Raw genomic sequence first — 16,320 nt, forward strand, 5'->3', positions numbered from 1 at the left:
CCCAGCTCCACTGCATCCTCGTAACAGAAGAAACAGTTGTGCAACAGAAGAGGAGGCAGGAAGAGCTATCACCAGCTATCTCAACAGTCTTTATTTTCCAAAAGAGAAGCATTAGTTCCTCTGACCCCAGTGTCCTCCCCCAACGAAGTAAGATAGGAAAACCTCCATGGAGCATATGACATCTGTCCACAGGGGGCCCGGTCGCCACTCAAGAAAATTCTCACAAAAAGCGTATGGAGGATCCAAAACAAAAGACAAAAAACACAACTACCATACGACCCAGTAATCCCACTTCTGGGTACTTATCCAAGGAAATTATATCTAGATGTCAGAGGAAAGTAGCAAGGAGGAGAAAATGGGAGAGAAAGGAAGAAAGAGAGTCCATATTATTGGGCACCATTCTGAGTCCTCCTCACACAGAGCACCATGAAAGGGGTGTACTCTGATGGCCCTGCCTGAGCCTCCCCACCACTCACCTGAGCCTGAGCAGCTTCAGATCCCTGCCTGGTTCAAGTCTTGCTGCAGGCCTAGGGAGGGAGAAGGAGTTGGAGAAAAGAAAACAAATTCTCAGTTGTCATTCTAGCTACGCATCAGCTCCCACACACATTCTCAAGAAGAGAACAACACTTTCCTGTCCTGCTTCTACCCAAGGCCAAGAGGTCTGCATCAGTCAAGACCTGCATCAGTCAAGACTACTTTCATGCCAGCTCCCTGGTTTCTCTCTGTTCTTGATCCTCTGATCTTCAGGCTAAAGTACTCTCTGAAAATAAATTTGTTGTTAATTTCCTCTAGCAAATTCCTCTTCAGATTACAGCCTCATATATGGTACACTCACAGGTGACATTTCCTGGTCTTCTCTGCAGAATGTAGGCTGGAGTGATGGGACTGAGCTCAAGTCCCAGCCTTAGTTGCATTTCTGCTCTGGCCATTTGTTGACGCAGGTCCCTTATATTTCTGGAGCATTTGCCTTCCTGAGGGATAACTAAGGCAGGGTAATAAGTAAGAAGTAGGTATGTGAGCTCAGTGGGAGGAATGGCCATCTCGTGCTACCTTCTCACACATACCCATACAAAGGGGTCACTCCTAAAACCTGTAGAACTGGGTAAGTCCTTTTGGCCCATAATTAGGAAGGGAAAGAATGTAATGCTCCTGGGAGATGCATCACATTGTTTTTAAATTCACACTAAAATCATGTCTTGAATACCAATTTATTTCCTGAGTGTTTCTTTTCATTAAGTATAGGGGAAGGATGGCCTCCCACCCCTATCATGGCCCTACAGGTCCCTAAACAGGCCATAGAGACTTCGTTGGGGAAATTCTGGTCTCTGAAATAAGAGAAGTATGGTCTGACTGCCTAAAGCCCCAGCAGGTATAAGAATGGGAGGCGTGTACTCAGCTATATTAGACATCTAAGAAAGGCAGGAAGAAGACAGGAAGTAGAAGATAACTCACCTAATTAAAAAATGTGGTAATTTATTTTTTCTTCAGGTTTTTATTTAAATACCAATTAGTTAACATACAGTGTAACATTAGTTTCAGGTGTAGAATTTAGAGATTCATCACTTACGTATAACATCCAGTGCTCGTCACATATTCCACTCTTAACCCATCACCCATCCCTCCACCCATCTCCTCTCCAGTAACCCTCAGTTTGTTTGCTCTAGTTAAGAGTCTGTTTCCTGGTTAGCCTCTCTCTTTTTGTCCCCCATAGGTTCATCTGTTGTATTTCTTAAATTCCATAAATGAAAGAAATCATGTGGTGTTTGTCTTTCTCTGACTGACTTATTTCCCTCAGCATAATATTCTCTAGCTCCATCCACATCATTACAGATGGTAAGACTTCATTCTTTTTTGTGGTTGAGTCATATTCCATCATGTATATGTATATATCACATCTTCTTTATCCATTCATCAGTCAATCAATAAACATTGGGACTCTTTCCATAATTTGGCTATTATTGATAATGCTGCTATAAACACAAGAATGCATGTATCCCTTTGAATTAGTATTTTTGTATCCTTGGGTAAATACCTGGTACAACTGCTGGATCATAGGGTGGTTCTATTTTTAATTTTTGAGGAACCTCCATATTATTTTCCACAGTAGCTATGCCAGTTTGCATTCCTAGCAACAGTGTAAGAGGGTTCCCCTTTCTCTGCAACCTCGCCAACACCTGTTGTTTCCTGTGTTGTTAATATTAGCCATTCTGACCGGTGTGTGGTGGCGTCTCATCATTGCTTTGATTTGTATTTCCCTGATGATGAGTGATGTTGAGCATCTTTTCATATCTCTGCTAGGCATCTGTACAGAAACGTGAACTTTACTTTCTTTCTTTAAAGATTTTATTTATTTATTTGAGAGAGAGTGAGACAGATAGCAATGAGTGGGGGAGAGGGAAGGAGAGAAGAGAGAGGAAGAAGCAGACTCCCCACTGAGCAGGGAGCCCACTGTGGCACAAAATCCCAGGACCTTGTGATCATGACCAGAGCTGAAGGCAGATGCTTAACTGACTAAGCTGTGCATTGTGCCCAGAAATGTGGCACTTCAAATTGGAGTTTTGGAATTCTGGATTGTCAAAGCAGGAAGATATATCCAAAAAAACAAAACAAAACAAAACAAAACAAAACAAAAAAAACCCCACCTAAACTATAACCTCCTTTTAAGACAAAGAAGTCAAAGCACAAAGGACAGAGATGAGAGGCCTAGGTTTGTACCATTAGTAAGTAGCAAAAACAGACTTTAGGACTCAAATCTCCTGATTTGCCTCCTTTCACATTTCTCATAATCATTAAGAAAAATCTCCCTTTAAAAATAAGCAAAGCAGGGGCACTTTGTTGGTCCAGTCAGGAGAGCAGGTGACTCTTGATCTTGGGATTGTGAGTTCAACCCCCATGTTAAGTGTAGAGATTACTTAAAAGTAAAATTTTTTTTAAAAAGTAGCAAGGAGGAGTAATGGAGTGCAGGTTTCAAACCAAAAGGCCCAGGTGTTCAGATTTTTCTTATTTTTTTTTAAAGATTTTTATTTATTTATTTGACAGACAGAGACCACAAGTAGGCAGAGAGGCAGGCAGAGAGAGGAGGAAGTAGGCTCCCTGCTGAGCAGAGACCCTGACATGGGGGCTCGATCCCAGGACCCTGAGATCATGACCTGAGCTGAAGGCAGAAGCTTTAACCCACTAAGCCACCCAGGTGCCCCTGTTCAGATTTTTCTATTGCTGAGCTAACTGTAAGTGTTCTGTGATCTTCTCACAGCACTTTGTGAAGGATATTTCCTTATCTCAAGAGTAAGGAAATCCCTCAATCCGTTCAAGTCACCCATTTCAGATTCTTGGTGCCCCTGTCTTTACTGTCCTCTCACGCATCTCCACCAGTCAAAATCCAGCCCATCCTTCAAAACCAGCTTAACCGCCACTCCTTTCATGAATCCTTCCTTGCTCTCTTTTTCCCACATCAACCCCCCCCAATATAAAGTATCTTTTCTTTTATGAATGCTTGAAGATTATTTCTAATCTCTCTCATGATGCATTATTCCTTGTATTATAATTATTTATCAATGTTTATCTTATCTTTCCTGCTAGTCCTTGAGGGAAGAGACCCTTTTGCCAATTTTTGACTCCCTCTATAGTTCCTTGAATGTGCTAGATGATCAATAATTTTGTTGAATTGAATTGTTACAGAAAATAACCCCCATCTTTCTGTTCAGCCTATTTCCTCTTCAGTAGAAATGAAAGGTGACTATGACTTAAGCTTCAGTGTCCACCCACTCACACTATTTCCTCCTTCTCCTCCCTCTGGGAAGAAAATACAGTCAGCATCTCAAAATCAGGCCCTTTATTCAAGACAGAGGTGGAATCCATTGTTGTAGTAAAGGTGCCATCAGAGGGCAATGAGCAAGGGTCAAAAGTCCAGTGTACAGTCATGCATCGCTGGAGAACAGTCCTCAAGTGTCCAATGGTGTCATGATAGGGCTCAGGACTCAGAGACAAATCAGCTTCAAGGGGGAAGAAAGAAGCAAACACAGGCAGCCTTAGGGAGGAGACATTCCAGGAACATACAGAGGGCAGAAGTAGCAACAACAGCAGGCACTCACAACTTCTCACAGTGCCACTGTTCCAGCTTCTCAGAGCAGAGTGGTTTATGGGCCAACCTGATAATGGAAAAGAAGACAGGACAAGTTGGCTGACTGGATCTTAGCTTGAACTTCCATCTAGCCTTACCCCCAAGAGGGCCAAAGTGGAAGAGTATAGATGAAAATTAGAGAAAGACTTTCTTAGCCAGAAGGCAAGGGACATTGAGCCACCTAGTGGGTTAAGGTCCACTTTTAAGACTTCAAGAAAATTGTAGGGCTGGAAAAGACATGCAAATGGTATCAAGGGCTTGTTTCGGGGTCTAAGACTAAACCAGCAGAAATAGATGTCCATGTCCATGTGAAGGGAGCCCTAGGTCTCCGCCCTCTATTCCCTATGTTTATTAGGAATATTGCTAAAGAGGAGTGGCATTAGGGAGGCTTGGTAAATTGGGAACCTGAGTCTGCTTGATGAGTTCTGTTTTGGAAACTACACTCTAGATTAAATGGCAAGGAAATAGAAAGAGATATATAAATAGAAAAAGAGAAAAATAAAGAGAGGCAGCAGTGCTGCACTAAAGGAGTGAGAAAAAGAAGGGGAAGGGATAAGTAGAAAATAAAATGGGATTCACCAGTAGTTGATTCCTTCCTTATTCAGAATCTTCTTGGCACAAATCATGTCATCAGTAAGGTCATCATCCAGGAACTCTGGCAGAAGTTACAAAGACAGGAATGTGAGAACTAAGTATTACCCAGAAAGATAATGAGTTCCCTCTTCCCTGGATTTACTAAGTCTGGTCCTTCTCTGAACTGGATACTTATGATTTTTGCCTTCCTATATGAAAAAGCCAATACAGTAATGTCCCCCACCCCAGATAAGGACTCTCTTCACTTCTCTTGTGTGTCTTCAGAAGAATTATCAACTTCATCAACTCTGAAAATGCAGGGTATCAAACTTCAAGATATATAGACAGCTAAAATCATCTACTTTAGGGAACTGCCTGGAGCTCTAGTGAACATGAAAATTCTAATAGACTTTTATTCAGTACTGTCAAGTCAAGCCCCACAGTTGTAAGCAGTGAAGCCGGAGGTGTTCTTGATACCAAACATGAGATTAGCCCAGGGGTAGGCTCTGGGAAAACGGAGGAACAGGATAAAAGAGGCTACTCACTGTCACAGGAGATGTTACAGATGTTCCTTGACTGAAGGATCTGATTGTCCCTGCACCAAACTTTATTGTTGATCTGGAAGAGTCCATATTCTGTGCTGCCATTGTTATTGACTATGGTTTGTGTATCATAACCGCTGGTATGAAATATAGTACAGATCCCTGAGGGAAAAATGAGAGAGAGGTAACAGAGAGATGCCCAGGCACGGCATTTATAACATAAATGAGGACCTGTATTACCAGATGTAGAAAGGCTCTCTAGCCAATCTCCAAAATATGGCAAAGCACAAAGTATCTTGATGAGATGAAGGATTTCAAAAAGGATCAGACAATAAGAGAAAAGGAGGATATATTAATAAATGTAATAAAAGAGTAAACACATAAGCACATAAGAGGATTATTAGATAATTGAATAAAAGTGGGAGGAAAAAGAGAAGAATGGGATAAAATGAAGCAGCAGGAACTCACATTCAGGCAAGGCAATGCCTCCAAAGCCATCCATGTCTTTCAGAACCTGGGACAGCTCACATTTAGTAAATTGCTTTGCCTGGATGGCAGGAAACATGATGCCAACCAGGAGCAGAGAGATAAAGGACTTCATTTCGGCTACCCTCAAGAACCTGAAATGGGGGTGTCACACAGCTTCACCTCCTTTTATTTGTGGGGAAAGCCTCAGGGGCCCTGGCACCAAGCCCTACATCCAGGAAGAAGATGAAGAGAGACTAGTTATGCCAACACAGAAACACTGAGCCTGCCAGCTTCCTTCCCGTACTTTCACCCCATTTTTCCTTCTCCTCCCCTAATCTCTAATCCATACAGGTATTGTTTTCTGCCCAGAGTTTCAATCATGATTCTATTCCCATTTGGCTTTGTTTGTACTTTTGTTTCTTTAGATTCGGTTCTAGGAAGCAGGATGTCCCCAGCCTACTTCAGGAACAAAGGCCTCAGGAGTAATATAAATGAAGCAATCAGAAAATAAAATAAGGGTCCATGGCCAAAACCCCCTTCCCCCAGAGCCATACAGAATATGAAAAAGGAGTGTATATCATTATATGCCATAGTCCCAGGATCAGAATTTGGTTGGCACTTGTCCAATCAACCCAGGCATGGAACAAAGCCCAAGAAGAGTCCCTTGAGGTGGTGTTTCATGGCTGGGAGCTCAGGAATAGAGATGGTCTACAGCAACATAGACTGCAAGAATCAGATATAACTTGGATCCAGAAACCTCATACTTAGGAAAACAGAATTTGAAAAGTATGTATGATAGTATCTAGCTATCCTATGAGCTATTATCAGGCTCTCCACCCCTAACCACCACTACCACTAAATAGCCAGATACTACGTTGGTGTTAATTAAGACATTATGTAAATCCAAATCTAACTTGTAGAATTGTTCATGGGTATGGAAACTTATAGACAGCTTCAGAGTTGGCCACAGAAGGTTAAAAACAGAGTAACCCAAGCTAGTGGGAAGATAAGACTTTGAGCACTTTAAGATTGGGCTAGGATATATCTGGGGCCTATAAAACAAGATTCTGGATCTGAGCTTTTCAAGGTCAGTGCCCTTGAGCAAGTATAGTTAAGGGTACTAGTTCTGAATAATTCCTCCACCTTGCTGGCATCAAGCTTCATGTCACGGAGCCAATAGCTGTTAGCCTCCTTCATGGCAGGGCTCACTCTCTTTATTCCAATCTCTAAACCTGATTTCTTATATTGCCGTGGGTATCTAACTATTTAAGACTCCCAAACTGAAGGTATTCCAAACTGTTATATCCTACAACTCTTTAAAATTAGGGCAAACTCCTCTCTTTTTTTTTAAGATTTTATTTATTTGAGAGAGAGATCACATGAGTAGAGAAAGGGGTAAATGGGCAGAGAGAAACAGACTCCCCACTGGGCAGGGAGCCTGACATAAGGCTCAATTCCAGGACTCTGAGATCATGACCTGAGCTGAAGGCAGATGCTTAACTGATTGAGCCACCCAGGTGCCCTAGACTCCTCACAGTTTTATCTGGTCTTCTATATCATGGATAATCAGAATATGAAGTAGCATGAGTGAAAAGAATGTAGAGGATTTGGGTGCCAAGAGAGATGAGCAGAAATTCCTGATAGCAAAGAGATACATGTTCAGAAATACAGCAAAATGTTGCTACTGCATTTCTCCTCCATTCTACCTAGAGGCATTGGAGGGGTGCATGAAAGACCAGAATAGGAATTCTATCACACTAAGCAAGTATGGTTGAGAATATGACTGGGAGTAGAGGATGACCTTGAACCATATGAAAAAGGGACAGATGAAGAAAGTGTCTTTCCAATAATGGAGTCTGGTGTAAAATGCCTCCTGCAATGGACTGTGGACTAAGTAACTGTGATAGAATAAAATGGTGGGCCAAGATATCAGGAATCACAGGGGCTTACCATGCTTCCAGCCAAGTCAAGACTTCCAGCAACAGCCTGCTTGCCTATAATTTGGTTGTATCTGTCCTTCCCTGAAGCAATAAAAAGCAGTATCCAGGTCTGCACAGCTAAGCACAGAAAATAAATGTGCCTCAGGCAAGAGGAACCATTATTTCCCTAGAAATGTTTGTAAAATAGCATATCTGGGAGTCATCTGAAAAAGAAGCTGGAAGATGTCTTATGGGAACAATTACAAACATTCAGAGAAAGACGCAGATTCTTGGCGACAGACCAAAGAAGAACAACAAATAATGACCACAGTACTGAAAAAGGAAGTGTATGGAAAGACATCAGCACAGCTAATGGAGGAAAGCTCCAGTCAAAACCTCCCTTTCCTGACAGGTAGGGTGCTCTATGTACAGGCTGAGATCTGAACCAAGGCCGTGAGGAGGCTTTAACAACATAAGGATTTTTCAGAAATATGCTCGGAAGCTATGTTCATTCTCTCAGATGCTGTGGTAAAAATCAGGTTTCTCAAACCAGTCCTATCTGGAGGACTTTTAGAGATTAAGGAATCAAAATCATCTGCTTCAAAATACATTCGGCAGTTGCCATCCACAACCATAGTTTGCAGATGGTAATTTATAGAGAAAGTCCAGGACAATCTTTTGGAGGAACAGCCTCCACACCCTAGATCTACAATGACGTTGATCATTATTTCTTTTGGTTAATATACTCAGCTTGTTCTACTTCCTCCCATAATCCAGGTAAATTATCACTAGGTGGACAATGAGGCTAAGTCTTGGTCTTGACACACAAATTTTAGAAAAATTCTTAGTTGAATTAGAGAGTTATTTAAAGCAAAATTAGGGAAAGGAGTGATTTCTACTGGTGATTTTCCTTTGGGTTGCTTGTGCAAAAATCCTTGCAAAGTCACTTAGCACTATGGATTCACATTCTGTATCTGCACCAAAGGCTTGATCTCAATTTACATAGCATTATTTTGAATTGTTGTATTTGTATTATCTTTTCTATAACTGCTCTTATGTTTAAAAGAACCAATTCATTTTATTTAAATTCAATTAATTAACATATAGTGTATTATTAGTTTTGGAGATAGAGTTCAGTGATTCATCAGTATTATATAATATCCAGTGCTCATTACATCACATGCCCTCCTTAATGACCATCACCCAGTTACCCCATCCCCCCACTCCCCTCTCTTCCAGCAACCATCAGTTTGTTTCTTATGATTAAGGGTCTCTTATGGTTTATCTCCCTCTCTGATTTCATCTTGTTTTATTTTTTCCTTCCTTCCCTTATGATCCTCTGCTTTGTTTCTTAAATTCCACATATGACTGAGATCATTTAATAATTGCCTTTCTCTGATGGACTTATCTCATTTAGCATAATACCCTTTACTTCCATCCACGTCATTGCAAATGGCAAGATTTCAATTTTTTGATGGCTGAGTAATATTCCACTGTATACATACATATATACCACTTTTTTTTAAGATCTTATTTCTTCATTTTTGTGAGAGAGAGTGGGCACAACTGGGGCAAGGGAATGGGCAGATGGAGAAGCCGACTCCCTGATGAGCAGGGACCCCCCCCCAATATCTGACTCAATCCCAGGACCCTGGGATCATGACCTGAGCTGAAAGCAGACACTTAACTGACTGAGCCACCCATCGCCCCATACATCACTTCTTCTTCATCCATCCATCTATCAATGGACATCTGGGTTCTTTCATAGTTTGGCTATTGTGGACATTGCTGCTATAAACATAGGGGTGTATGTGCCCTTTCAGATCACTACTTTTGTATCTTTGACATAAATACCTAGTAGTGCAACTGCTGGGTCATAAGGTAGCTCTATTTTCAACTTTTTGAGGAACCTCCATACTGTTTTCCAGAGTGGCTGCACCAGCTTGCATTCCTACCAGCAGTGTAAGAGGGTTCCCCTTTCTCTGCATCCTCGCCAACATCTATCTTTTCCTCACTTGTTAATTTAAGCCATTCTGACTGTGTGAGGTGGTATCTCATTGTGGTTTTGATGTGTATTTCCCTGATGCTGAGTGATGTTGAGCACATTTTCAAGTGTCTGTTGGCCATTTAGAAGTCTTCATTGGAGAAGTGTCTGTTCATGTTTTCTGCCTGTTTCTTGATTGAGTTATTTTTTCTTTGGGTGTTGAGTTTGATAAGTTCTTTACAAATTTTAGATACTAGCTCTTTATCTGATATGTCATTTACAAATATCTTCTCCCATTCTGTTGGTTGTCTTTGGTTATTTTGATGGTTTCCTTTGCTGTGCAAAAGCTTTTTATCTTGATGAAGTCCTAACAGTTTATTTTTGCCTCTGTTTAACTTCCCTTTGGAGATGTATCTAGCAAGAAGTTGCTATGGCTGAGGTTGAAGAGATTATTGCCTGTGTTCTCCTCTAGGTTTTTGGTAGATTCCTATCTCACATTTAGGTCTTTCAACCATTTTGAGTTTATCATTGTGTGTGGTATAAGGAAATGGTCCAGTTTCATTATTCTTCTTGTGGCTGTCCAGTTTTCCCAACACCACTTGTTGAAAAGACTGTCCCTTTTTTTTTTAATTTTTTATTTCTTTTCAGCGTAACAGTATTCATTGTTTTTGCACCACACCCAGTGCTCCATGCAATCTGTGCCCTCCCTAATACCCACCACCTGGTTCCCCCAACCTCCCACCCCCTGCCCCTTCAAAACCCTCAGGTTGTTTTTCAGAGTCCATAGTCTCTCATGGTTCAGCTCCCCTTTTAATTTCCCTCAACTCCCTTCTCCTCTCCATCTCCCCATGTCCTCCATGTTATTCCTTATGCTCCACAAATAAGTGAAACCATATGATAATTGGCTCTCTCTGCTTGACTTATTTCACTCAGCATAATCTCTTCCAGTCCTGCCCATGTTGATACAAAAGTTGTGTATTCATCCTTTCTGATGGAAGCATAATACTCCATAGTGTATATGGACCACATCTTCCTTATCCATTCGTCTGTTGAAGGGCATCTTGGCTCTTTCCACAGTTTGGCGACTGTGGCCATTGTTGCTATAAACATTGGGGTATAGATGGCCCTTCCTTTCACTACATCTGTATCTTTGGGGTAAATACCCCGTAGTGCAATTGCAGAGTCATAGGGAAGCTCTATTTTTAATTTCTCGAGGAATCTCCACACTGTTCTCCAAAGTGGCTGCACCATCTTGCATTCCCACCAACAGTGTAATGGGGTTCCCCTTTCTCCACATCCTCTCCAACACATGTTGTTTCCTGTCTTGCTAATCTTGGCCATTCTAACTGGTGTAAGGTGGTATCTCAATATGGTTTTAATTTGAATCTCCCTGATGATGAACATTTTCTCATGTGTCTGATAGCCATTTGTATGTCCTCATTGGAGAAGTGTCTGTTCATATCTTCTGCCCATTTTTTTATATGATTGTCTGTTTTGTGTGCATTGAGTTTGAGGAGTTCTTTATAGATCCTGGATATCAACCTTTTGTCTGTACTGTCATTTACAAATATCTTCTCCCATTCTGTGGGTTGCCTCTTTGTTTTGTTGACTGTTTCCTTTGCTGTGCAGAAGCTTTTGATCTTGATGAAGTCCCAAAAGTCCATTTTCACTTTTGTTTCCTTTGCCTTTGTCAAAATGTCTATACTGCCTAGAGCAATCTATACTTTTAATGCCATTCCAATCAAAATTCCACCAGTATTTTTCAAGGAACTGGAGCAAATAATCCTAAAATTTGTATGGAATCAGAAGAGACCCCGAATCGCTAAGGAAATGTTGAAAAACAAAAATAAAACTGGCGGCATCACGTTACCTGATTTCAAGCTTTACTACAAAGCTGTGATCACCAAGACAGCATGGTACTGGCATAAAAACAGACACATAGACCAGTGGAACAGAGTAGAGAGCCCAGATATGGACCCTCAACTCTATCATCAAATAATTTTAGACAAAACAGGAAAAAATATCCAGTGGAAAAAAGACAGTCTCTTCAATAAATGGTGCTGGGAAAACTGGACAGCTATGTGTAGAAGAATGAAACTCGACCATTCTCTTACACCGTACACAAAGATAAACTCGAAATGGATAAAAGACCTCAACGTGAGACAGGAATCCATCAGAATCCTCGAGGAGAACATAGGCAGTAACCTCTTCGATATCAGCCGCAGCAACTTCTTTCAAGATATGTCTCTTTTTTCTGTTGGATATACTTTCCTGCTTCATTGGGTCCATTTCTGGGCTCCCTAATCTGTTCCATTGAACTATGTGTCTGTCTTTGTGCCAGTACCATACTGTCCTAATGATTATAGCTCTGTAATAGAGCTTGAAATTTGGAATCGTAATGTCACCAGCTTTGGTTTTCTTTTTCAACCTTCCTTTGACTATTCAGGGTCTTTTCTGGTTCCATACAAATTTTAAGAATGTTTGTTCCATTTCTGTGAAAAAAAAACCTGATAGTATTTGGATAGGGATTGCACTGAATGTGTAGATCACTCTAGGTAGTATAGACATTTTAACAGTATTTGTTCTTAGAATCCTTGGGCATGGAATATTTTTCCATTTCTTTGTGTCTTAATTTCTTTCATGAGTGTTCTATACACTCTGCGTACAGATACTTTCTGTATAGATCTTTTACCTTTTTGGTTAGATTTATTCCTAGGTATCTCATGGTTTTGGGCGCAATTCTAAATGGGATAAACTCCTTAATTTCTCTTTCTTCTGTCTCATTGTTAGTGTATAGAAACACAACTGATTTCTGTGCATTGATTTTATATCCTGTCACTTCACTGAACTCTTGCATGAGTTCTAGCAGTTTTGGGGTGGAGTCTTTTGGGTTCCCCACATAGGGTATCATGTCATCTTCAGAGTGAGAGTTTGACTTCTTTTTTGCCAATTGGGATGCCTTTTATTTCTTTTTGTTGTCTGATTTCTGAGACTGGGACTTCTAGTACTATGTTGAAAAATAGTGGTGAGAGTGGACATCCTTGCTGTGTTCCTGATCTTAGGGGAAAATCTCTCAGTTTTCCCTCATTAAGAATGATATTCACTGTGGGCTTTCCATAGATGGCTTTTATGATATTGAAGTATGTTCCCTACACTGTGAGTTTTAATAAAGAAAGGATGCTGTACTTTGTCAAATGCTTTTTCTGCATCTTTTGAGAGGATTATATGGTTCTTGCTTTTTCTTTTATTAATGTGGTATATCACATTGATTGATTTTTGGATGTTGAACCACACTTGCAGCCCAGGAATATATCCCACTTGGTTGTAAATAATCATTTTAATGTACTGTTGGGTCTCATTGGCTAGTATTTTGGTGAGAATTTTTGAATCCATGTTCTTCAGGGATATTGGTCTGTAATTCTCCTTTTTGACAGGGTCTTTGTCTGGTTTTGGGATCAAGATAATGCTGGCCTCATCTGTACCCCAATGTTTATAGCAGCAATGGCCACGGTCGCCAAACTGTGGAAAGAACCAAGATGCCCTTCAACGGATGAATGGATAAGGAAGATGTGGTCCATATACACTATGGAGTATTATGCCTCCATCAGAAAGGACGAATACCCAACTTTTGTAGCAACATGGACAGGACTGGAAGAGATTATGCTGAGTGAAATAAGTCAAACAGAGAAAGTCAAGTATCATATGGTTTCACTTATTGGTGGAGCATAACAAATAATATAGAGGACAAAGGTAGATGGAGAGGAGAAGGGAGTTGAGGGAAATTGGAAGGGGAGGTGAACCATGAGAGACTATGGACTCTGAAAAACAACCTGAGGGTTTTGAAGGGGCGGGGTGGGAGGGTGGGGGAACCAGGTGGTGGGTATTAGGGAGGGCACAGATTGCATGGAGCACTGGGTGTGGTGAAAAAACAATGAATACTGTTACGCTGAAAATAAATAAAAAATTTAATTAAAAAAAAAAAGATAATGCTGGCCTCATAAAATAAGTTGGGAGTTTTCCTTCCATTTCTATTTTTTGAAACAGTTTCAGGAGAATAGGTATTAATTCTTCTTTAAAGGTTTGGTAGAATTCCCCTGGAAAGCATCTGACCTTGGGTTCTTGTTTGTTGGGAGATTTTTGATTACTGCTTCAATTTCCTTGCGGTAATGGGTCTGTTTGGGTTTTCTATTTCTTCCTGGTTTTATTTTGGTAGTTTATACATCTCTAGGAATGCATCCATTTCTTCCAGATTGCCTAATCTGTTGGCATATAGTTGCTCATAATATGTTTGATTAATTGCTTATATTTCTTTGGTGTTGGTTGTGATATCTCCACTTCAATTCATGATTTTATTTATTTGGGTCCTTTCTCTTTTCTTTTTAATAAGTCTGGCCAAGGGTTTATCAATCTTATTAATTCTTTCAAAGAACCAGCTCCTAGTTTTGTTGATCTGTTCTACCATTCTTTCGGTTTCTATTTCATTGATTTCAGCTCTAATCATTATTGTTTCTTGTCTCCTGCTGGATTTAGGTTTTATTTGCTGTTCTTCTTCCAGCTCCTTTAGGTGTAGGGTTAAGTTGTGTATTTGAGACCTTTTTCATTTCTTGAGAAATGCTTGAATTGCTATATGCTTTCCTCTTAGGACAGCCTTTGCTCATCCCAAAGATTTTGAACAGTTGTGTTTTCATTTTCATTTGTTTCCCTGAATTTTTTAAATTCTTCTTTAATTTCCTGGTGGACCCATTCATTCTTTAGTAGGATATTCTTTAGTCTCCATGTATTGGAGTTCTTTCCAACTTTCCTCTTGTGATTGGGTTCCAGTTCCAAAGCACTGTGGTTTGAAAATATGCAGGGAATGATCCTAATCTTTTGATACAGGTTGAGACCTGATCTGTGACCCATAATGTGATCTATTCTTGGAGAATGTTCCATGTGCATTCAAGTAAAATGTGTATTCTGTTGCTTTAGAATGGAATGTTCTGAATATATCTGTGAAGTCCATCTGGTCTAGTGTGTCATTCAAAGCCCTTGTTTCCTTTTTGATCTGCTTAGATGATCTGTCCACTGTTGTGAATGGGGTGTTAAAGTCCCTTACTATTATTGTATTATTATTGAAGTGTTTCTTTAATTTTGTTATGAATTGGCTTATATAATTGGCTGCTTCCATGTTAGGGGCATAAATTTTACAATTGTTAGATCTTCTTATTGGATAGACCCTTTAATTATGATATAGTGTCCTTCCTCATCTCTTATTACAATCTTTCATTTAAAATCTAATTTGTCTGATATAAGGATCACCAACCCAGCCTTCTTTTGATGGCCATTAGCATGATAAATTGTTTTCCACCCTGTCATCTTAAATCTGGAGGTGTCTTTGGGTCTAAAATGAGTCTCTTGCAGACAACATATTGATGGGTCTTGTTTTTTTCATCCTGTCTTTTGAATGGGGCATTTAGCCCATTTACATTTAGAGTAACTATTGAAAGATATGAATTTAGTACCATTGTATTACCTATAAAGTGACTTTTGTATATTGTTTCTGTTCCTCTCTGGTCTGTGTCACTTTTGGGTTCTCTCTTTGAGTAAAGAACCCCTTTTAATATTTCTTGCAGGGCTACTTTAGTGATCACAATTAGTTTCTGTTTGTCATGGAAGCTTTTTATCTCTCCTTGTATTTTTAATGACATCACAGCTAGATAAAGTATTCTTGGCTGCAAATTTTTCTCATTTATCATCCTGAATATATCATGCCAGTCCTTTCTGGCCTGCCAGGTTTCTGTGGATAGGTCTGTTGCCAGTCTAATGTTTCTACACTTGTAGGTTATGGACTTTTTGTCCCCAGGCCACTTTCAGGATTTTCTCTTTGTCTCTGAGATTTGCAAGCTTCACTATTATATGTTGAGGTGTTGACCTATTTTTATTAATTTTGAGAGGGGTTCTCTGTGCCTCCTGGACTTGAATGCCTGTTTCATTCCCCAGATTAAGGAAGTTCTCAGTTATAATTTGCTCCAATATACCTTCTGTCCCTCTCTCTCTCTCTTTCCTTTTCTTCTGGGATCCCAATTATTCTAATATTGTTTCACTTTATGATATCACTTATGTCCAGATTCTCTCCTCATGGTCTGGTAGTTATCCCTTTTTCTCAACTTCTTTATTCTCCATCATTTTGTCTTCTATATCACTAATTCTCTCTTCTGCCTCATTTATCCTAGCAATTAGAGCCTCCATTTTTAATTGCATCTCATTAATAGCCTTTTTTATTTCTACTTGATTAGATTTTTGTTCTTTAATTCTCCAGGAAGGGATTCCCTAGTATTTTCTATGCTTTTTTCAAGCCCAGCAAGTATCTTTATAATCATCATTCTGAACTCTAGTTCTGACATCTTAATAATGTCCATGTTGATTAGGTCCCTGGATGTCAGTATAGCCTTTTGTTCTTTTTTTTTTTTTTTAGGTGAATTTTTCTGTTTTGTCATTTTGTCCAGAGAAGAACAGATGAATGAGAGAACAAAATGCTAAAAGGGTAACAACAACCTTAGAAAAATATACACTAAACAAATCAGAAGAGACCCAAAACCAGCATGGGGGGAGGGTAAGAAAAAGAATATGATCCAGCTGGTGAATAGAACAGAGCCACACACTAGATTTGGGGTGTATTTTGGTCTATTAGAAGAAACTGCCTCCCAAAATTTTAAAGAAAGAAAAACTTATATA

General features: G+C 39.9%; 1 protein-coding gene across 1 annotated transcript; it reads right to left on the bottom strand.

Moving 5' to 3' along the window:
* Positions 1-4,087: 4,087 nt before the first annotated feature.
* LALBA (lactalbumin alpha) lies at positions 4,088-5,836 on the bottom strand (the record flags this gene model as incomplete). The annotated part of the gene is made up of 4 exons (XM_080811887.1): positions 4,088-4,148; positions 4,700-4,775; positions 5,239-5,397; positions 5,704-5,836. 4 exons carry the CDS (start codon positions 5,834-5,836, stop codon positions 4,088-4,090), a joined length of 429 nt encoding a protein of 142 aa, XP_080668013.1.
* Positions 5,837-16,320: the final 10,484 nt, after the last annotated feature.

The sequence above is a fragment of the Martes martes genome (assembly GCF_963455335.1).
Source record: "Martes martes genome assembly, chromosome: 8".
Lineage (NCBI taxonomy): Eukaryota > Metazoa > Chordata > Mammalia > Carnivora > Mustelidae > Martes > Martes martes.